The sequence below is a fragment of the Moschus berezovskii genome, chromosome 2 (assembly GCF_049115385.1).
Source record: "Moschus berezovskii isolate FMDL1 chromosome 2, NW_MosBer_1.0, whole genome shotgun sequence".
NCBI classification, from domain to species: Eukaryota; Metazoa; Chordata; class Mammalia; order Artiodactyla; family Moschidae; genus Moschus; species Moschus berezovskii.
Window position 1 is genome coordinate 109,856,597 of NC_142461.1, and position 22,632 is coordinate 109,879,228.

Here is a 22,632-nt window from a genome sequence, read left to right on the forward strand (position 1 = left end):
ATTAACATTAGATAAAGTAATAAAGCCAGTTTTTAAATGTCATCTACTTACTCTGTTGTGTTTAAAATTCCAAGGAAAGCAAAACAACCCTGAAAAGTACTTTAAGATTTTAATTGTTTCCCTCTAGATTACTCTGCATAGCACATTAAGTAAAGAAGGAAAGACAGTCAAGATTATGGGCAAATGTTAAAGTACTGAGTTCCTGATGTATTGAGTAGGGAATATAATTCTAAAAAGTGCAAATGGATTATAGGAAAGATAGTAACATATACTGAATGTTGCTTTGAAGTAGGTCTCTAAATGGAGTCTATCAGCTGTTGTTCCCAATGGAGATATCATAGCATGGGCAGGTGAAAGGCAGTGCCCAGAAAGTCTCCACCACTATACTCATCTTTATAAGATTTGATTTTCTCTCCCTTAAAGATTGAAAGTGAATCTGAAGAGACTTTAAAGCCATCATCAATTATGGGTACCTCTTCTACTTCTTGCACTTCAACCAGCCAGAGGAAGGAAACATCAACCACCAGATACAGTGACCACAGGGCCACTTCCTCAACTCTGGCACAAACTAATGCCACTCCTTCGGAAAAGACAGAAGAACTTCCTCCTCCCCCACCAGACATGCTTCAACCTCCAGTAGATGTGACAGCATTTTCCCAGTCCCCTGAACTCCCCAACCCTCCTAGAATGGCGCCAGTCCCCAAAGAATTATACTCCAAACAAAGAAATTTGTATGAATTAAACCGTTTATATAAACACATCCATCCTGAGTTAAGGAAAAACTTAGAAAAAGATTATATCAGTGAAGTTTCTGAGATTGTTTCTCGTCAAGTGAATGCGGGGAGCTCAGTTTCAGCAGATGTGCAACAAGCCCGGTATGTTTTTGAAAATACGAATGACAGTTCTCAAAAAGGTCTGAACTCGGAAAGAGAACACTTGGAGTGGGATGAAATTCTGAAGGGGGAGGTGCAGTCCATGAGATGGATCTTCGAGAATCAGCCATTAGATTCCATCAACAATAGCTCTCCAGATGAAGACAACATCTCCAAGGGCATTGCTGATCAAGAAATCATCGCTGGTGGTGACGTGAAATATACCACATGGATGTTTGAAACCCAACCCATCGATACTCTGGGGGATCATTCTTCTGGCACTGAGGAACATACTGAGAAAATTCCTGAGCTAGCCAGAGGAGATGTCCACACAGCCCGGTGGATGTTTGAAACAAAGCCATTAGACTCAATGAATAAATTGCATCAAAGTCAAGAAGAATCAGTAGCAACTTCCATAAAGGAAATAACCGGGGGGGATGTCAAGACTGTGAGATACATGTTTGAAACTCAACATCTGGATCAACTTGGACAACTTCACTCAGTAGATGAGAGGCACCTACTGCAACTCAGATCTGAGCTCAAAGAAATTAAGGGGAATGTTAAGAGAAGTATAAAATGTTTTGAAACACAACCATTATACGTTATTAGAGATGGCTCAGGTCAAATGCTAGAAATTAAAACTGTTCACAGAGAAGATGTTGAAAAGGGGGATGTGAGAACAGCACGTTGGATGTTTGAAACACAGCCCCTAGACACAATTAACAAAGATATAACAGAAATTAAAGTCGTCAGAGGAATATCCATGGAAGAAGATGTCAAAGGTGGGGTGAGTAGGGCCAAGTGGTTGTTTGAAACTCAACCTTTGGAGAAAATCAAAGAGACAGAAGAGGTCATTGTTGAAAAGGAAACAGTGATAGGTACAGATGTCTCTAAAAAGTGTTGGATGTTTGAAACACAGCCATTAGATATTCTGAAAGAAGTTCCTGATGCAGACCATCTAAAGTCTGAAGAGATAATAGGGGGTGATGTACAAACTACTAAGCAACTATTTGAAACACTTCCAATAGAGGCTTTAAAAGATAGCCCTGATGTAGGAAAACTTCAAAAAATTACTGCTTCTGAGGAAGAAAAGGGGGATGTCAGGCACCAAAAATGGATTTTCGAAACCCAACCTCTGGAAGAGATTAGAGAAGATAAAAAAGAGTACATACAAACAGTGAAACTTGAAGAAGTTGACAGAGGAGATGTAAGGAATTATACACATATCTTTGAATCGAACAACTTGATTAAATTTGACGCATCACATAAAATAAAGGTGGAAGGAGTCACAAGAGGTGCTGTAGAGTTAAATAAATCACTCTTTGAAACAATGCCATTATATGCCATTCAAGATCACCTTGGAAAATACCATCAAGTAAAGACAGTCCAGCAAGAAGAAATCCTAAGAGGTGATGTAAGAAGCTGTAGGTGGCTTTTTGAAACAAGGCCCATTGATCAGTTTGATGAAAGCATTCATAAATATCAGATAATTAGAGGAATATCTGCTCAAGAAATACAGACTGGGAATGTAAAATCTGCTAAGTGGCTATTTGAAACCCAACCACTTGATTCGATTAAACATTTTAGCAATATGGAAGAAGTAGAAAGTAAAACTGAACAAGTCACTGATATTGTTAAAGGGGATGTCAAAACCTGTAGATGGCTTTTTGAAACCCAGCCAATGGAATCTCTTTATGAAAAGGTTTCATTAATGACTGGCAGTGAAGAAATTCATAAGGGAGATGTCAAAGCCTGTACCTGGCTCTTTGAAACGCAGCCACTTGATACCATAAAAGATGACTCTGAAGCAACAGTCAAATTGCAAACTGTGAAACAAGAGGAAATCCATGGTGGGGATGTTCGTACAACATGTTTCCTTTTTGAGACAGAAAATTTGGACAGCATACAAGGAGAAGAAGGAAAGGAGATCAAAGCCATGGAAATGGATATCCAAGCTGGGGATGTCTCCAGCATGCGGCATAAATTTGAAAGTCAGTCCTTAGATTCTATAAGTTCCTGTTCAGAGCAGGTTTTGAGAAAGATCAAAACCCTAAAGGCTGAAGATATTCAGAAAGGCAATGTTTTAAATTGTAGGTGGCTCTTTGAAAACCAACCAATTGATATGATAAAAGAAACTCAAGAAGGTGATGAATTAGTTAAGACAGTGACAGACATACAAGGTGGAAATGTAAGAAAGGGGTGCTTTATTTTTGAGACTTTTTCTTTAGATGAGATTAAAGAAGAATCGGACTATATTAGCACCAAGGAAACAATTACTGAAGAAGTAATAAAGGGCAACGTTAAAAGCTATAGAATGCTCTTTGAAACCCAGCCACTCTATGCAATTCAAGATCGAGAAGGGTTTTATCATGAAGTGACTACAGTTAAAAAGGAAGAGGTAATTCACGGAGATGTACGAGGGACAAGGTGGCTTTTTGAAACAAAACCATTAGACTCAATTAATGAATCTGAGACTGTGTATGTGATTAAATCTGTCACACAAGAAGACATTCAGAAGGGAGATGTTAGTTCTGTTAGATACAGATTTGAAACCCAGCCACTGGATCAGATTGCAAAAGAATCATGTGATATTGTGCCCACTGTGGACTGTATTCAAGGTGGGGATGTAAGGACAAGTAAACAATTCTTTGAGTCTGAAAATTTGGATAAGAATACTTATGTAAGAACAGTAAGTGTCAATGAAATACAGAAGGGCAATGTTAAAACATCCACTTGGCTATTTGAGACCCATACTCTAGATGAACTGAGAGGAGAAGGGTCAGAATATGAAAATATCAAAACAGTCATCCAGGAAGATATGCAGAAAGGTGATGTGAAGCAGGCAGTGTGGCTCTTTGAAAATCAAACTTTGGATTCTATTAAGGAAGCAGATGAAAGCATCATAAAAATCACCAAGGAAGAAATCCCTCCTGCTGATGTCAAGACAACTACATGGCTCTTTGAAACCACACCCCTTCACAGATTTACTGAAAGTAGGGTAGAAAAGGTAGAAATTATTGGCAAGAGCATTAAAGAAACCTTAGGAGAACTGTACTCTCAAAAAGTTATCGAGGCTCCTGGAATCATCATTGAAGCTGATGAGGTTGGGGATGTTCGAATGGCAAAATACAAGCTGATGAATCAAGCATCACCTGAGATACAGAAAGAAGAAATTATCAAGGTTGACCTCAGAAATATAATGGTGAACCTTCTTTCCAAAAGAGACTGTAAGAAAAGAGAGATTTTGGTCAGTGAAGAAGAGAAGGGAAATGTTAATCTAACCAAAACTCAATTATTAAATAGATCAACAGAATTCCATGCTGAAAAAGCAGAGATAGTGAGTGGTGATGTCCAACAAGCAATAAAAAACCTGTTCTCTGAGGAAAGATCTGTAAAGAAAGGTATTTTGATTCAGGAAGATGAAAGAGGCGATATTAACATGACTATCTATTGTCTTCTTCATGAAAATGCTGGTGACACAATTAAGCGTGAAGAAATAGTAGGGGGTGATGTAAAACGTACGATTCATAATTTGCTATCTTCCGTATCAAACAATAAAATATCTGAAAGGGCTAAAATTGATGCCTCTGAGAGAGGAAATGTTCAGTTTTTTACAACATGCATAGAAACTGGAGCTTTGGATTATCTCAAACAACTCCAGACAGGCTCAAATGAAATACTAACAGATAGGAAACAAGAAAAAGAGGAAGAAATAATTGGTGGTGATGTAGAAGGCACAAAACTGTTATTAAAGAAAAGGCAATCTCAGGTTGAACGTACTGTTAATGAAACTGACATCATCCCAGGAGATGTGCATAATACAGTTAAGGTTTTTCTGACAGAGCCTCAGAATACATCTTGTAAGTTACCCAAAGAAGAAATTATTAAAGGTGATGTGAAGTCAACCCTAAACTCCCTCAGCCAGGCCGTAAGTCAGAAAACAGTGGCTAAAACAGAAGAAATTATAAAAGGTGACATGCTGACCACCCTCAAGTCACTTAAGGAATCAAGTCAAAAATGGAAAGACTCTAAACAGCCTGATGTCATCCCTGGGGATATTGAGAAAGCTATTGAATGCCTTGAGAAGACTGCACAGACGAGAACGGAAATACTGAAAAAGGAGCTTATCCTAGATGACCTTGAGGCATCATTAAGGAATCTAAAAGAAACACAAAGAGCTTTCAAAGAGGTAAATAAAAGTGCAGTCAAAGACGATGTGCAGACTGTGATGGCAGGATCCAAAGAAGAGCAGAAAACAGGGATTCATCAGGTGGCTGACCAGAGGGACAAAAAAACCATTCTTCAGCCAAGACCAGGACCCTTTGAGCCAGCAGCCAGGTGGCAGGAGGGAACAGACGTTCTCAATCAGACTATAGACAAATCTTGTCATGGAGATTTAAAGGAAAAAAGAACTGAGGTTAATCTTCCAAAAGCCCCCAAAGGCACCGTAAAGATTGTCATAGATCGCGAACAAAACAATGATGCTCTTGAGAAAAACCTTAGAAAACTATCTAATTCACACCAAGTGGGTATCTGGACTGAAAACACGACAGAGCAACATCTTAGGGATGAACATGTGAGCGGACAGTTGACTTCAACCCTGTCAGTTAGAGATCATCAAAAAACCAAGGAGACAGTGAGAGAACAGAAGGAGGAGGCTATCTTTTTGCAATCTATTGATAAAACAATTGGAAAGCAACAGACTGAAACTTGCGAACTGAGGAATGACCAGAAGATTGAGGCTTTCCCTGTCAAGAGTCCTAAAAATACCAAAAACACGAAAACATCAACAGATACACAAAGCTCTAGGCCTGGTTTAACCCAGGGTCCAGTCTACAAGATGGTTGGAGAAACATGTGAGGTTTCAGAGGACTTTCAGAAGCAGACTCTGTTAAAGCAAGAAAAGCAATATTCTAATAAAGGTATAATGAAAAAGAATGTGACCCCTAAACCAGGGTGGGAGACTTGGCCTGTGAATCAAGACATGTCAAATGTAACAGAAGGGAAAGTCTCCCAAAAAAGCCACAATCAACTTAAGGCAACTGATAAAAAGCAGACTGATATTCATCTGAAGAGCCAGGACTTTCTAATGAAGACAAATACCTCCAAAGACTTAAAAATGGCAATGGAAATGTCCTTTAATCCAATCAAATTTAACCCTGAAAATAATTCAAAGGAAAATGAGTTCCCTCTTCCACCTCCATCTCCACCTCCTCTTCCACCTTCCAATGCATCATCTGAAATTGAATTTCCTCTTCCTCCTCCACCTCCTTTAATGATGTTGCCTGAAAAAAATGTGTTTCCTCCTTCACTGTCCACTGAGAAGATACAGGCTGAATTTGAAAATTTTCCAGGCCTCCCTCTCCCTCCACCACCAGAAGACGAGAAATTTGAAAGAGAATGTCTATCCATGTCACCACCACCACCCCCTCCTCCTCCGACTCCAGCTCTAAAACCAGCACATCACCTTTCCTCTTCTGTTCAAGAAAAGCATAATGGAACATTCATACAGTACTCCCAAGAAGAAGCCTCAAGCTCTCAGGCTAAAATCATAACAGGAAAATCTGGAAGACGTTTGCCACCTCCCACACTCCCCAAACCCAAGTTTCCCAAGCAGATAGAAGATATAAAGAATCATAGTTCCCCAAAAGTTGATTTGGAAAATTCTCTGCCAGATACAGAATGTAAAATGACTCCCTCAAAGGATCAAAAAAGAGTAATAATGTCAACTAGCAGTGAACACATAGAGACAAAGCAGAATGTATCTAGCAAAAGTCTTGATAAAAGCAAACAACTATCTATGGACTCTACAAGGTCTTTCTCACAGGCAGTTCCAGAAAGTTCACCACCCAAGAAAAAACCTATAGCACCTCTCATAAAATCTCATTCATTTCCAGCAGGTTCAGGACAGCAAAGTCCAAAACCTTATATGAGAAAATTTAAAACACCTTTAATGATTGCTGAAGAAAAATACAGACAACAAAGAGAAGAGCTTGAAAAACAGAGACAGGGGAGTTCGGGCTACAACATAGTTAGAACAGAAAGCCAAATTCAAAATGTATCAGAGTTGAAAAAGGAAGTGCTGTTACAAAAAACAAAGGAGGAGGTCCCCCTAACTGGAATGGATTCAGAGGTCATTGTGGCCCAAACCAACCCAGTCTCTCAAAGTCTTTCTCAAGACCTAGGGGTCTGTACTGATAACCAGCTTTCCACAACACCAGCAGTGACATTCTCTGCCAAAAGGCTCCAATATGTTCCAGCAACCTTGGAAGGCAAAGATACCATGAAAAAGGAAGTTTTGCAGAGCTCAAAGGATATGATCCAATCTAAATCAGCTTTTGAAATTAAACAGAGTCAGCAAGAATGTAGGACAGAGCAAACACAACAGAAGCATCTGGAGCAGTTGCACTTGCCTGAAAGCAAACCAGTTTCCCCCAGTTTCAAAGTTAAAACCATCAAGGTTCCAATTCTAGGTCAGAAGTTAAATGAAACAAACCACAGCTATGAAAATCATAAAAAGCAATCTGAAGTTGATATTCAAACCATTACCAAACAACAGTACCAGGAAACCAAGAGAACAGAAGCAAGGACTGAAGGTAGTAGCAATAAGCAATCAGTGACTGAAAAATATTATCAATTACCTGCAAAGGAGAAGAGAGTAACAATACAATTGCCTACAGAAACCACAGGGAAAAGCCATGAGAGTAAGCTCAATATAGTTCATGAGAAGCAAAGAGAATTTAGAGAATCTGAGAGTGGGAAACTTCTAGGAAGTGAAGAAACAGTTCAGGGACCACCAATGATTGGTCCAAAGAAAGAAAGTCTAATAGTTGAAACAAAACAAGAACATTTGAATAAATCAGCTCAGAAGGTAGTCGAACAAAAGGTTGCGGAGGCACATCTTGATTCTCAGACTCAGAATTTTCAGCAAACATATACACAGTCTTTTGAAAGTCAAGTTGAACATAAAAAATTGCCCCAGCCAAATAATAATCTTCAGGAAGAAAAATATCTTCGCGTCAAGGGCATACAACAGAAACAAGTCTTTTCTAATACTAAAGAGTCAAAGCAAGAGATTACACAGAACAAATCTTTATTTTCCTCTACGAAAGAATCCCAGCAGGATGATGGAAAACGTGCTGTAAATGTATTGGAATTCTTGAGAAAACGTGAAGAACTACAACAGATTCTGTCTAGGGTAAAAGAGTTTGAAGCAGAGCCAGATAAAAATGGCCTGAAGACATTTCAGATTCTGTTAAATATTATTCCAGTATGGCTATTAAGTGAAGAAAAAAGAGAATATGGAGTTCGCATTGCTATGGAGAATAACATGGAAAAAATCAAAGAAGAAATAACACACATTAAGACTCAGGCAGAGGATATGCTTGTGTCCTGTGAAAATACAATTCAAACAGCCATGATATCATCTAAAGCAGGAAAGCAGAGAAATAAAGCTACCAGTCTTAATGAAACATTATCTAAAGTGTCTAATGCTAATGTCAGTTATAATAAAAATACCCAGCAGAAAGAAAATACAATTGTGGAAAAAGCAGAGCACCACCACGTAGCAACTCATCAAGAAACTACTGCTCATCATCAAGTGAAAACCCATCAGGAAATTAAACTAGATGATGCCAAGTTTCCTCCTCCATCTTTAAAAACACGCCCACCGTCACCAACTTTCATAACGATCGAGTCTACTGCCCGGCGAACAGAAACCTCTCCTAAGGATGCGCTTTCCCAGTCCCCTAAAAAGGACAGCTTTGCTGAACCATCGCCAAGACCATCACAACCAACTAGAATCCTCAGAGCAAATACCTCCCCTTCGCCACCCAAAAGTCGCTCTGAACAACTTGTGAAACTCAAAGACACCACTGCGAAGTTATCCAGAGGCGTCATCCCATGTTCATCGATAACCCCGGTTCCCATTGTGGAGAAGAGGTCTGAGATCATCACGTCTCCTGCAACACTTCGCCGTCAAATTAAGATAGAGGCTCGCGGGAGGGACTCTCCACCTACAATCACAATACCTATAACTGTAAATCATGCTGACAGTGATTCTTTCAGAGAATCCATGGAAGCTCAAGAGGAAGTGAGGAAAGTAGAGAAAAGGTCGACTTACGTTCACAAAGATGGAGTAAATTCCGCTAAAGACATAGTGCCTGATACTGAGAGTTTTGACGCAGTGGAAATCATCCGCAAAGTCGAAGGACCTCGCCTGTCAGAGCACGCGCAGAGATACGAAGCAGCCAACAGGACTGTTGAAATGGCTGAAAATTTCATGAGTGACCATGAAAATGAAATAAACAGGTGGTTCAGGGGATTTGAGGATGGCCTAAGTTTTGACACGCAGTCAAATAGAAGAGTTTATGTAAATGGAGAAGCAAATCATAATATAAAACAAGAAAGCCGTTCATTTACGGAGGAATTTGGATTAACATCTTCAGAAAGCACTAGCTTTACGGGTTTTTCTCACAGTCATCCTGGAGAGCTGCAAGAAATGATGCCTGGTAAGCTGCCCAGCATACGCTCTGAAACAAGGTCTCTCAGTGAACATTTCTCAGGTGTGGAGGCATTTGAGAGTCAGGTTGTTGGGTCTAAGACGACAGTCTCTTCGTCACATGGCTCAGAAGCTGGAAGATCTCGCTTTGACTTCAAGCACGCCCCACCCACCTATGAGGATGTCATCGCCGGCCACATTTTAGATGTTGCTGATTCACCTAAAGAACTCAGGAGGAATTTTCAACAGACGTGGCAGGAGAGTGAAAGAGTTTTTAAAAACCTGGGATATTCAACCTCAGATGCTTCTGCAGCTGAGATGGAAACAACCTACCAAGAGGAATCTGCATTTATACGTGGTAAATGACCTTGCAAGGAGTGAAATAAGATTAACCCTCTAAAGGCACAGAACTAAGACGATTTGCAGTTAAAAGAGTACATGGAAAGAACTAAACAACCTAACGTAAAACTAACAGCTTTCCCTGGTTGTTGCTATCCTTCCCTTTACCATGCTTGCTTTTTCTACTTTCTCTTTACAAAAGCATTTAATATGATTCACCAGCCCTGTGTGAGAGTAACCAACACTACTATATAGGTTATTGAGACCTGTGTTTGTCAAGGTAAATAAGGCTTTGGATAAAGCAGCAGGTATAATAATAACTGCTATTGTGATCAGAGAAGGCAATGGCACCCCACTCCAGTACTCTTGCCTGGAAAATCCCATGGACGGAGGAGCCTGGTAGGTTGCAGTCCGTGGGGTCGCTGAGAGTTGGACACGACTGAGCGACTTCACTTTCACTTTTCCCTTTCATGCATTAGAGAAGGAAATGGCAACCCACTCCAGTGTTCTTGCCTGGAGAATCCCAGGGATGGGGGAGCCTGGTGGGCTGCTGTCTATGGGGTTACATAGAGTTGGACACGACTGAAGCGACTTAGCAGCAGCGGCAGCTATTGTGATAGCATTAATTAATATATGGAATTATATATTTATTAATTATTGTATGCCATTAGTACATTATGAGTATTTCTTATTAAAATATTATTTTATACACTTGTTAAAGACAATATGAGATAATATTTCTTGACCTATTATTGATAGATTTTTAACTGCCAGACTTAAGTGGTGTTTGAGATTGCATTCAATACAACCTGGTAATAATCCCAAGAAACAATTTACACTCTGCATATGTGCCTTAAGGATTTTCATTGATTGGGATCTCTGACAAAAGTGTAGGTATGGAGTTAGTTCTTTTGTATGTTTAATTATTGTTGCTGAGTTGGGTGGAATTGGCTCTCTAATGCCACTGCTATTTTTTCCCCCATAGCTGATTTTCTTTTCCTTTCTTAAACCCAAAATTATAGCTCAATTGGCCTCATTCACAGATAAACATGGACAATAATTTTAAAATATAGGAAGAAGAGATTTAAAACACATGAACTTAGTACAGATTTTTTAACATCAGAGAACAGCTCGTTTCTTTATATTTTCTTCCTTTTTACAATTAATGAGGCTTCACAATAAAAAGATTTGACATAATTAATGTAGCCCATTATTTTAGATAGATTGAAAGAAATAGCAAGCCTAAAAATAAAAACTGCTGAAGCTAATAATTCTGCCCTTATCATATTTGCAACATATGTGTCTACTTTATCAGGTTAATATGATTTCTTAATGTACTGGTTTCTGGCATAATTAAGCAAAGCTGTCTAATTTCAAATGCTGAGTTTCTGTTAACTAAAGACATAAAAAATACAAGGAAACTGGTGTTAAGTATCGAAGTGTGTCTCCTATTAGAACAAAATAAACAAAGGAGATTTCTTAGTAGCCCAAATTGAGCATCAAAACATTAAAGTGTGTGTATATAATATTTATTTATATAAAGAACAGTGCACATATATGCTCATATATAAAACTACTACAAAATCCTATTCTTCCAGAATAGTTGTGAGAATCAAAACAATACTCTGGCAAAAGTTGTGTCAGTTTTGAACCACTATGCAAACACTGGTAATATAACTATGCAAACAGCTTGGTAATATAACTACTATTACTCATAGGAACTGGCATTCACACATGACTTTGGTAGAGGTAGGGAAATCATAAGAGGCAGAGATAAGAATCCCAAAGCCCTGAAATCTTAAGCTATTTAAGACTGAGGACAAATGGCCCTGAATAGTTCAGTATTTAGGAGTCTCGTCTTATTGTTAAGAATTGGTGTCACAGAGTCAACACTAAGTCATCAAGAAAATACCTAAACGAATAAAATATCAGCTGAAAAAATATATATGGATATATTTTAGAAAAATCTCTACAGAATACTTTAAAGGCTAAAACTTTAGACCAAGTTAGGTATAAACTTTTATATATGGAAAGTTCAGTCATTTAGAATGATAAGTGGTCTCAGGAGGTCTCCTCATGGCCGATTTTCCTATATATCCTTTTCAGTGTATTAAAGTTAGTGAACACATTTTACTCATGTTTATGTCCTAAAATAATAAAAATTAACTTGTACCATGTATAAATAGTACAGAAACCAGAATAAGGGTGATTGTACCAGAACCTTAAGCCTAATGGTAGATGCCTGCGTCCAGAGAAGAAACTTTGAGACCAGTAGTGTTAGAGCTTCTACACTAACTGCATGGCCAGTTAATACGCTGTTGCTGTTTGTTTTGTTTTTACAGTGTGACTGAAAACAGTATTACATAAGCTCTTATACATTTTTATTTTTAGAAACTGCAACTCCAAGACAAGGAAATATGTATACTTTGTCAAAAGACGGTTTACCCAGTGGAGCGCCTGGTAGCAGACGGGCGGAGCTTTCATAAATCCTGCTTCCGCTGCCACCACTGCAACAGTAAACTGAGGTAAAACTGTTTTGTGGCCTGGGGCACAAATATTCAAAGAGCCTGCAGTATACTTATAACATCATGGCTCTACAAAGACGTCAGTTTTTCCAAATCCTGTTGCCATCAGTTAAAACAGCAAATGGAAATGTGGTCATTTTCTGTGTTGCTCAGAATGGCTGTTACCTTTTTCCTTTTGACGTTTTGCTTTCTTAATAAAATTCAGAAGGGGCCCTTTGGTCCAAGCATGATGATCACATAGATAAGAGAAATAACTCTCACCACCACCAACCTTTCCCAATGCCATGCTCCATTGCGTAAGAAGAATGATCTTTCTAAAAATGCAAATCTGGGATCACTTCCCAGTTTCAAACATATAATGGCTTCCTCTATTCCCAAAATTAACATATAAATATGAATTAAAAAGCAATTCAATATCCTCTCCCTTCTCATCTCCCAACACCCCTTCCTCCTGTTCCACGTTGCTTTTCATGAAGACTGAATTTCAGTTCCTCAAAGTTATTTTTTCTCTCACATGTAGCTGATTCCAAATGTTGTTGCTGCTCCTTGGAAGAGTTTTCCCATGCCTCATCCCCAGATCATTTCTCAGACCTCGACTGAGACTTTATGTCTTTGAAGTGACCTGCTTTTACCCCTGTATGTGGATCACGGCATCTCCTGTGCTCGCCCCATTCTAACACAGTCTAGTGTAATTGTCCCTGGCTGTAGGAAATGTGTTAATGGTTGTCTTGTCAATACCAAGTAAACCCAAATATACAATAAGGACTCAAAAATATATATTCAATGACTGCTATTTTTTAAAAGCATTATATAAAACCCAGGCTTCCCTGCTGGGTCAGATGGTAAATATCTGCAATGCGGGAGACCTGGGTTCGATACCCTGTAGGAGGGCATGGCAACCCACTCCACTATTCTTGCCTGGGGAATCCCCGTGGAGTAGGGTAACCTAGTAAGCTACAGTTCTTGGGGTCAGAAAGAATTAGACACAACTGAGCAATTAAACACAGAACAGCACATATAACACCCACAGATACAGGAAACCAAGCAAAGCAAATATGTGGCTCACTAAATTATAAAGTGAACAGTTCATAAACACTATCAAGATCAAGAAATACAGCATTGTTAGCCATTCCAGAAGCTCCTTCCTCCCTTTGCCCTATGCAAACATAACCAGTCTCTTGCCTGTGAGTAAATATCATCCTTTATAGTAATTGTTTCCTTGCATTTTATAGTTTTATATACCCAAATGTGCTTTCTTAAATTCTGTACTCTGGTTTTTTCCTTTTTTAAAAAACTCTCTCAAGTCTTTCAGGTCTTTTTTTTTAATAATCTATAGACTTTCCATCCATTCCTTTCATTTCTTATTGTTTACTTGTGAAAGACCCAGGACATTTGACCTGTGGAGTTTTACACAGTCTGGAATTGCTGATTACACACTCATACTGCAGTTTATATGCTCCTTTATCCTCTGTATTTTCAAAAACTGTCAGTTGAATCCAGGTTCTAGATTAATTCTCATTTTAAATAAGATTTGATTCCTTTTGGAAGAACATAGGGAATATTAAAAGAGTTTTAAGTATACAAGAGTATACATAACACATTATGTCAGCTTTTCTCTCATTTTGTGACATAGCAGATATTGAAGCTTGTAATACCTATATCCATTCAATGATGTCTGCAAAATGCTGATACTCAAATTTTGTTCTTTATTTTTTATTATTAGAATACTTTCACAGAAGATGCTTCCCTGTGTTTGGTATTTGGTTACACGGTGATACAGTTAATTTTTAAAAAGGCAGAATAAGTCCATAATTCTTTTCCTTTATTCATCAGTTCTGTCAGTGTACCAATTTTTTATTTAACAATTTAATATAATAGTTTCTTATCTCCTAGAGATAACTACTTTTAAGATATTTTAATGTCTATAAATTCACAGGTTTACACATGTTTACACAAACAATTATCATCATTACTGAAACTCCAGTTATTCTATACCTGGCCAGTGGAAGCTCCTTCAAGTTGTCTCCTGAGTCCCTGTGACAGAACCCCTTCCTCTTTATCTGATAGGACTAGATGTCCCATGCTCATCTTATACATATACTGGCCCAGATGCAGAATCAGTCATTTCTCTAAGCCGTGGTTTCTTCTGGTGAGAAACGTAAAATATTTCAAGACTATAATCTTGATGCTCTTTCTACTGAGTTGATCACTGTTTCTAAGCTTTTTAGTGTTCAGTTCAGTTCGGTCGCTCAGTCGTGTCCGACTCTTTGCGACCCCATGAATCGCAGCACACCAGGCCTCCGTGTCCATCATCGGCTCCCGGAGTTTACCCAAACTCACGTCCATTGAGTTGGTGATCCCATCCAGCCATCTCATCCTCTGTCATCCCCTTCTCCTCCTGCCCCCAATCCCTCCCAGCATCAGGGTCTTTTCCAATGAGTCAACTCTTTGCATGAGGTGGCCAAAGTATTGGAGTTTCAGCAAGATCTAGTAAATATTTATATATACAGAAAAAAATAGGAATTCATAATGTTGTTTCCAAATTGAATTCAGAATTTCATGGCTTTTGTTTAGCCTCTTCTCTGTTACAGCTCTATCTTCTACTTCAGGGCTTCTGGTTCTCAAAGACAAAGGAGATAACAGAGTTAGACTATCCCATATTCATTTGAACAACAGTTTTAGAAAAACAAAACTATCAGCACCACTAGTTTGATTATCAAAGCATTAAAAATTGTATTTGCTCCACTGATCACTCACACCCCATTTTTTAAAATAGTTGTACTGAGTCTTTGGTGTCATCATATGTAGCTGTTACATGTTATAGTACCTCCCTGTGTGCCCTCATTTCATCTCAGTTTTTATATAACAATGTATTTAATCTAACCCACAATCCTTATGTTGACATTTCCTTAGCCATTATGGTTGCTCAAGCTTATTTTCAAGTAGATTCCTTAGAAAAGGCTCATGGAAAGTTTATTCCTTTAGTTCTTACACACTGATAGCAATTTGTAATCTTTCAGTATGTAATTTCATTCTTTTTTATATTGGGAAATGCTCTTTAAATTATAGCTTTTTAGTATTTAACTTGTTTCATAATTTTATTTTCTTATTCAGGAACTCCTATTATATATTTTTCATTTATGATTATTAATTTTTATCTTTTAATTTTCCTATTTTTCTTTAGTGAAAGTGTTAGGTGCTCAGTCGTGTCCAACTCTTGCGACCCCATGAGCTGTAGCCCACCTGGCTCCTCTGTCCATGGAGTTCTCCAGGCAAGAATACTGGAGTGGGTTGCCATTCCCTTCTCCAAGGGATCTTCCCAACCCAAGGACTGAAACCAGGTCTCCCACATTGAAGGCAGATTATTTGCCATCCAAGCCACCAGGAAAGCTGTGTTTTTCTTAAGATGTTTCCTATTGATTTGCTCTTGTTTTTCTTTTAGTTTGGTTTTTATTGCTGACGTGTTTGACTTTTTCCTTTTATTTCTGTTTTCTTCTTGATACCAGACTCCTTCTTTATTACTTTTTCTGATTACAATTCATGCTGTTCTTTTGGGTCTTTTACCACTTTCTTAATGTCTTTTAGCTCATTTTGAAATAGTAGGTTAAAAGTTTGATGTTTCAAGAACATGTTTTTTTGCCATGTTTTCGTTGCCTACAATGATAATGCTCCTTATTCTTTCACTTCTTGTAATAAGTTTATATGCCATTTGGACTTGAGACTTTGTTGTTGCTTATTTTTATATGGAGTTAGTTTACCCAAATATTGGAAGGAACCAAAATTCAGGATGGTTTTCCCAACTTCACAGGGTTACCTTTTCTAATTTTCTTATACTGTTCAAAAAACTATGGTGCCTTGATTCCTGGGATTTCCTGTCTTGGATTCTCTCCCTCATGTTGACTGGGACCTTTGATTTCTGTCATCATTGTTCACCTCACTTTTTATTCCACTCCCACGTTTGTTTTTCACAGTGAAGCATCTAAAGGATCCTAGTGGGTCAGTTTTGAGTTTAATTTCTCCAGCCTCTTCAGACTTTCCTGTCATAGGGCTTTTGCACTCTCACTGGCTATTGAAATGCCAAAACCTCTCCCAATCTGAGCTGCTGCTCTCCGATTGGCATGTGATACTTTCCAGGAAATATTGACTATTTTGTCGTCTCATATTTTCAGGTCCATCAGACACCTTCCTTTCTCCCTCTGTGGTCATCCATACACATGCGACTATTGTGCTAGTCTTGTAGCTGATGTTGGTTTGTCCTTACCTCCTTCTATTTTGAGGTTAATGAGGATACCTTGTCACTTAGTTTCGTTGTAATTTTATCCTTGGGTTTTTAGTTTTTCTCTCCATTTTTATGTAGCGATTCAGAAATATTAAAAAATGATGCTGCTGCCTCTGACTAAATTTGATGTTAATTTTAACAGGCATTTCTATTTGTTAATGTTTCCAAAGAGACAAGATAAAAAATTGCATAGACAAGATTTCCAATTCATTCATTCAAAGTCCAGTTAACTAGGAAGTTCAAATAGTTAATTTTTGTATGCTATTCAGGATTTGTTGAAAACTGCAGCCCCTCACAATCCTCTGAGTTAGCAAAAATTTAGTCCTACCATTTGACATCATCTATAACTACATATGCATTACACTGTATCACCTATCGTACAGTGCCTGACATGCAGCTTGAAATTCTGGCTACTGCGAGACAAGTATTATAGAGGGCATTAGTGGTGAATATTATCTAATAGGAATGTTCAATTAATAGGCACGCTCCTATTGCCAGTAAGTTAATTGTACTCAACCTCTGATTCATTGCTCAAAACAATCAATTCTCTAACGCTGTATGAATTTGCAGTGTATATATAAAATGTTAAAAAGTGTTTTTTCTTTTTGACAGTTTGGGAAATTATGCCTCACTTCATGGACAAATATATTGTAAACCTCACTTTAAACAACTTTTCAAATCAAAAGGAAATTATGATGAAGGTTTTGGACACAAACAGCATAAAGATCGATGGAACTGCAAAAATCAAAGCAGCTCAGTTGACTTTACTCCTAATGAAGAACCAAATATGTGTAAAAACAATGTGGAAAACACCCTCATGCTTGGAGAACTTAATAAACATTTAGACGCTGGTAACAGTGAAGGGCAAAGGGATGATTTGAAAAAATGTGGACAGAGAGGGAAATTAAAAATCATTTGGCCTCCTTCTAGGGAGATACCTAAGAAAACCTTCCCCCTTGAGGAAGAGCTCAAAATGAGTAAACCTAAATGGCCACCGGAAATGACAACCCCTGCATCTGCTGAATTTAAAAGTGGATCACTGATAGAACACCTGAAAACTGTGGAAAATAAAAGCCAAGAACGAGATAACATTTCTTTCCTGCAGCCATGCCTGCAGTCCATCCACATGTGTCAGAAAGAAGACACTACAGGAATCAAAGAAATGGAAGCACATGAAGCAAGAAAAGAGCAGAAGGAAGGAAATGAGGATGTACAAGATGAGGTGATTGAGGCTGAAGAGACAAAGAGGAAAAGTGAAATGGATCTCAATGACAACAATAATGCGGTTGTGCAGAGTGCTGAGAAGGAGAAAAATGGAAAAGCTAATGAACCTGATGGTGCAGAAGTTTTACAGGTTACTAACACTGATGATGAGGTGGTACCAGAAAATCATAAAGAGAATTTGAATAAGAATAATAATAACAATTATGTAGCAGCGTCATATCTGAATAATTGCAGGCAGAAGACATCTATTTTAGAATTTCCTAGTCTATTGCCACTGTCAAGCGAAGCATACTATACTGCAAATGAGTATCAAATTGAAAACTTAGAAAATGCTTCTAAACTCTCGGAGTTACTTGGTATATTTGAATCTGAAAAGACTTACTCAAGAAACGTGCTGGCTATGACTCTAGATAAACAGACTGACGGTGCTACTGCTGGCAGTCCTGTGCAGTCTGTCCCCAGGTCAGGCCTCAATGACAGGAAAAGTTCCATGCCCTCTTCTGAGACAAATATTTTAAATACCAAAAGAAACCACTCAAATAATAAAAACCTACATATCTTCTTTTCAAACACTGTGAAAATTGCTGCTTTTTCTAAAAGGAATGAGAACATTTTTAAGCATAATTTAACAGATTCTGTAGATCATATTAAAAATATGCCATGTTTGTATTTAAGAGAATTGAGGAAGGACATCAAACATTGGAATGGGCAAACAATAGGAGCAGCACACGTCAACAGAGACACAGATTTTGATGCTCCGAGCTGTGAATTTACAGCCAAGCCTCCATTTCCCAGAGTGGAAGTCCAGTCTGAACAACTCACAGTGGAGGAGCAAATTAAAAGGAATAGACACTACAGTGACACTGAATAGAATGTCTCTGGCCACTTGCAGTCCACACTCAGGCACTGAGAAATATCAATGTTCTGGAAGAACACTTTGGGGGTTTTGATAACCTTTTGTTGAACTTGTAAACATTCAGAAATCTCATGTCTATCACAATGGATATAACATATCCATTGGATCCACAATGGATATGATAATTCCTTGTATTACACTAGATGATATTTTTCATAATCGGTTTGAATCTACTTTTAGTCTGAATGGAATCAAGAGATGAAATATTCTTGAATGTTTTCTTGTCAAATGGTATTTAAGTGTATTGCTGTTTTTTCAACATGCCAGATAACATCATGATGACATTCTGTACTCTGATATTTATCACCAATTCTTACACTTTCTCTATAATTTCTGCTGAAATAAAATTGAATCACCTGGGGTGCAAACCAAAACACTTTTGTCTCTTTTCTCAATGTATATTTTCATTCAGCATGTATGTTTTCATGATTTAGGAAATATCTGTCTTGCGGCAAGTATTTAATACACAAACACACACTCCTGAAAAAATTAAATACTAAGCCAGAGCCACAGTATTATTAGAAAATATAAAATATTCTTTCTCTTTTTTGCTCTTTTTATAAAGATACAAGAACTATTATGGTTGTTTATTTACCTATGTTAAACTATCATGGAACATGCCTATAAACATTTAATGAAAAAATATCACTTTTCATCAAAATAATGTGAAGTCCATACTCAGAAATCAACTGAACTCAAAAAGTTTTAGAAGTTACTTTAAAAAATTATGGCACACATTTTTAATGCTTACTATATATGCAATTGGTGAACATATAAATAATATCACTATATTTTGTCAGATTTTTTTCTTACCCTATTTAATGGATATTAATTTTTTGTTACAAAACACTGTCTTTCGAAAATTTCACTTCTGAATTTTCCTTTTCTCAAATACATGTGATAATTCTGAGAAGAAAAATAATGTGAATATAAATGAGCCACTACATGTTGATTTCAGTTCAGTCGATCAGTCATGTACGACTCTTTGAGACCCCATGGACTGCAGCACACCAGGCTTCCCTGTCCATCACTAACTCTAGGAGTTTACTCAAACTCATGTCCATCGAATGTGACACATTCCAACCATCTTATCCTCTGTTATCCCCTTCTCCTCCTGCCTTCAATCTTTCATATTAGGTGGCCAAAGTATTGGAGTTTCAGCTTCAGTCCTTCCAATGAATATTCAGGACTGATTGCCTTTAGGATGGACTGGTTGGATCTCCTTGCAGTCCAAGGGACTCCCAAGAGTCAACACCACAGTTCAAAAGCATCAATTCTTTGGCACTCAGCTTTCTTTATAGTCCAACTCTCACATACATACACAATTGCTGGAAAAACCATAGCTTTGACTAGACTGACCTTTGATGGCAAACGTCCTTTGTTGTCAAGAATATGAAAAGGCATGTTGACGTAAAATGTACATATGTGAAATAGGCCTTATCCTATATTTCTCTACATGAGCACAAACCATTGCCTTTCTATCAAGTATAAAACCAAAATGTAATGTTGAAAACTCATTCTTTTTAGAAATTATCATAATTCTCTCTTGTTAGCATGTTCTCAACAGGTTTCTAAGACATCACTCATTTGCCAGGGTTGCCATATAAAGTACCACATACTAGATGGCTTAGACAACAGAAATTTACTTTCACACAATTCTGAAGGCTGGATATTTAAGATCAAGGTGTCTGCAGGATTGATTTCTCCTAAGGCCTCTCTCCTTCACTTGCAGACAGCTGCCCTCTCACTGCGTCCTCACATGGCCTCTTCTCTATGCAGGTGTACTGCTGATGTCTCTTCCTCTTCCTATAAAGATATTAGGCCTATTGGATTAGGGTCCCACTCCAGTAACTTCATTTAACCTTAATCACCTCTAATACAAACCCTACCTCCATATATAGTCATGCTGGGGATACGTTTTCAACATATACATTTTGTGGGAATATATTTACCCAGTTTGATGGAGTACTGTGAAAATCTGCAAAGAAAACATTTAACTGAGGTACTACAATAGCAAAATCATTGTTTAAATTGAATCATTCCACTTTTGATCTACTCTTTGAATCTTTATTATTTATTTATTGGCTTCCAGTTAGCTCAGTGGTAAAAGTCTGCCTGGCAATACAGGAGACACAAGTTTAATTCCTGAGTCGAGAAGATCCACTAGAGAAGGAAATGACAACCCACTCCAGTATTCTTGCCTGAGAGATCCCATGGACAGAGGAACCTGGTGAGCTACAGTCCATGCGGTCACAAAGAGTTGGACGTGACTGAGCCACTGAGCATGCGCACATTATTCATTTGGCTGCACTGGGTCTTAATTGTGACACGTGGGATCTTCCATCTTTGTTGCACCATGCAGCATCTTTAGTTGTGGCATCTGGGATTCTAGTTGTGGCACACATAACCTTTAATTACATCTTGTGAGATAATATATGGCAAGATTACACAGAAGTTTCCATAGAGAAAAAATAATTTATAAATGATCACGGCAATATCTTGAGATTTAGTTTCTTAATGTCAGTTGAACTTCTACAAAAGTGGTTTGCTTTACAAAATTTCTACCTTGGGATTCTGCTCATTTAATTTTGGTATCCCAGTCCACATAGCTGTCAGTTACGTTAAAACTTGGGATTAAAATTAGCTAAGGTAGATATCAGGGAAGACAATAGAAAAATATGAATTGTTCTTTTATTTAACCTTCATTCAATCAACAACGTGTTGCTTTAAAACCTTCTTTATCAGAAATAATTATTGACTGCCTCACCTTGCTTGGGTAACATGTAAGATTTTTTTTTTAATTCAGATATATTCGGGGAGAGAACAAGATGGCAGAGGAGTAGGTGGACGTGGAGTATATCTCTCTCCATGGATAAATCAGGAAATCACCTTCAGACACTGAAGTGCATGCAGAACACCAGCTGGGAGCAGACAGGAGTACCTGACCAGTGTAAAAGTATATATAGAGCCACGCAAAACTCGGTAGGACAAAGGAACTAGGTGAAACACAGGAGTGCTAGTAGGACTGGACCTGCCTTCAGCCGGTGGAGGAACTGAAACAGGAATACAACCACATCGGGGAAACTGTCTGAGTCAGAGGAGAAACATTTAAGGCCCAAAGTGAAACAGCTGATCTGTGGCAGCCTAAATGGAATGAGAATCAGTTAGTCCTTGCCGCAGCCATACATACCCCAGACAGGGACACAGGTCCCCTGGAAGGCACAGCAGCTGGGAGCTGGAGTTTAGGGACTGTGGAGCAATCCCAGGGTGAGGGCTGCTATTGACTGCAGAGAGACAGATCAGTGGGATGTGAGGGAGGAGACTTTGGTGGGAAATGCCTGTGGAGGAAAGTCTGGCAGCCATGGAACTAAGGCAGTACTGCTGAGTCATGCATAGACGGTGAAGCCACCGTCTAAGCCTAGCCTCTCTCTCCCCACACGCCAGCATCAGCAGCTGAACAATAGAGAGGCTGGCCCATCAAACACCTGACACACTGAACTACAGAGTAGGACCCCACCCAGGGTGCCCCTTTAAGTGCCTGATGTGCGGATTTACAGGGTAGGACCCCAGCCTGGGGTGGGGGGTGGGGGTTCTCTATGTGCCTGACATGCTGAACAACAGAGAAGGACTCCAGGCAAGGGAGCCCTCTAAGTGCCTGGATGGGCAGAGATATGGAGAAAGACTGGCCAAAGAGACCTTCTGATCGCCAGCTACAGGAGGCTTGAAAATCTGATAGGGCCATAACTCCTGTGGCAGAGGCAGTCTGTGGCCCTGCACACGTGGCGCAGCCAGGGTCCCCACAAGCCAAGCAGCTGTGCCATCTTCACACTCAACTCTCACTGGGGCAGAGCTGCCACAGGCAAGCAAAAGTCTTGCATCTACACACCCAGTCGGTAGTGTTTGACTCTTTGTGACCCTGTAGACTGTGGCCTGCCAGGCTTCTCTGTCAGGGATGGGGTTCTCCAGGCAAGAATACT

General features: G+C 38.7%; 1 protein-coding gene across 3 annotated transcripts in view; it reads left to right on the plus strand.

Moving 5' to 3' along the window:
• The window catches only part of XIRP2 (xin actin binding repeat containing 2), a 74,830-nt gene extending 57,565 nt beyond the window's left edge, over positions 1-17,265 (plus strand). For all 3 annotated transcript variants that reach the window (XM_055396958.2, XM_055396960.2, XM_055396959.2), the window contains 3 exons: positions 424-9,730; positions 12,103-12,236; positions 17,128-17,265. In XM_055396958.2, coding sequence (XP_055252933.2) covers positions 424-9,730; positions 12,103-12,197 — 9,402 coding nt within the window. In that variant the 3' untranslated portion in view covers positions 12,198-12,236; positions 17,128-17,265. The remainder of the gene's footprint in view (positions 1-423; positions 9,731-12,102; positions 12,237-17,127) is intronic.
• The last annotated feature ends 5,367 nt before the right edge of the window (positions 17,266-22,632 follow it).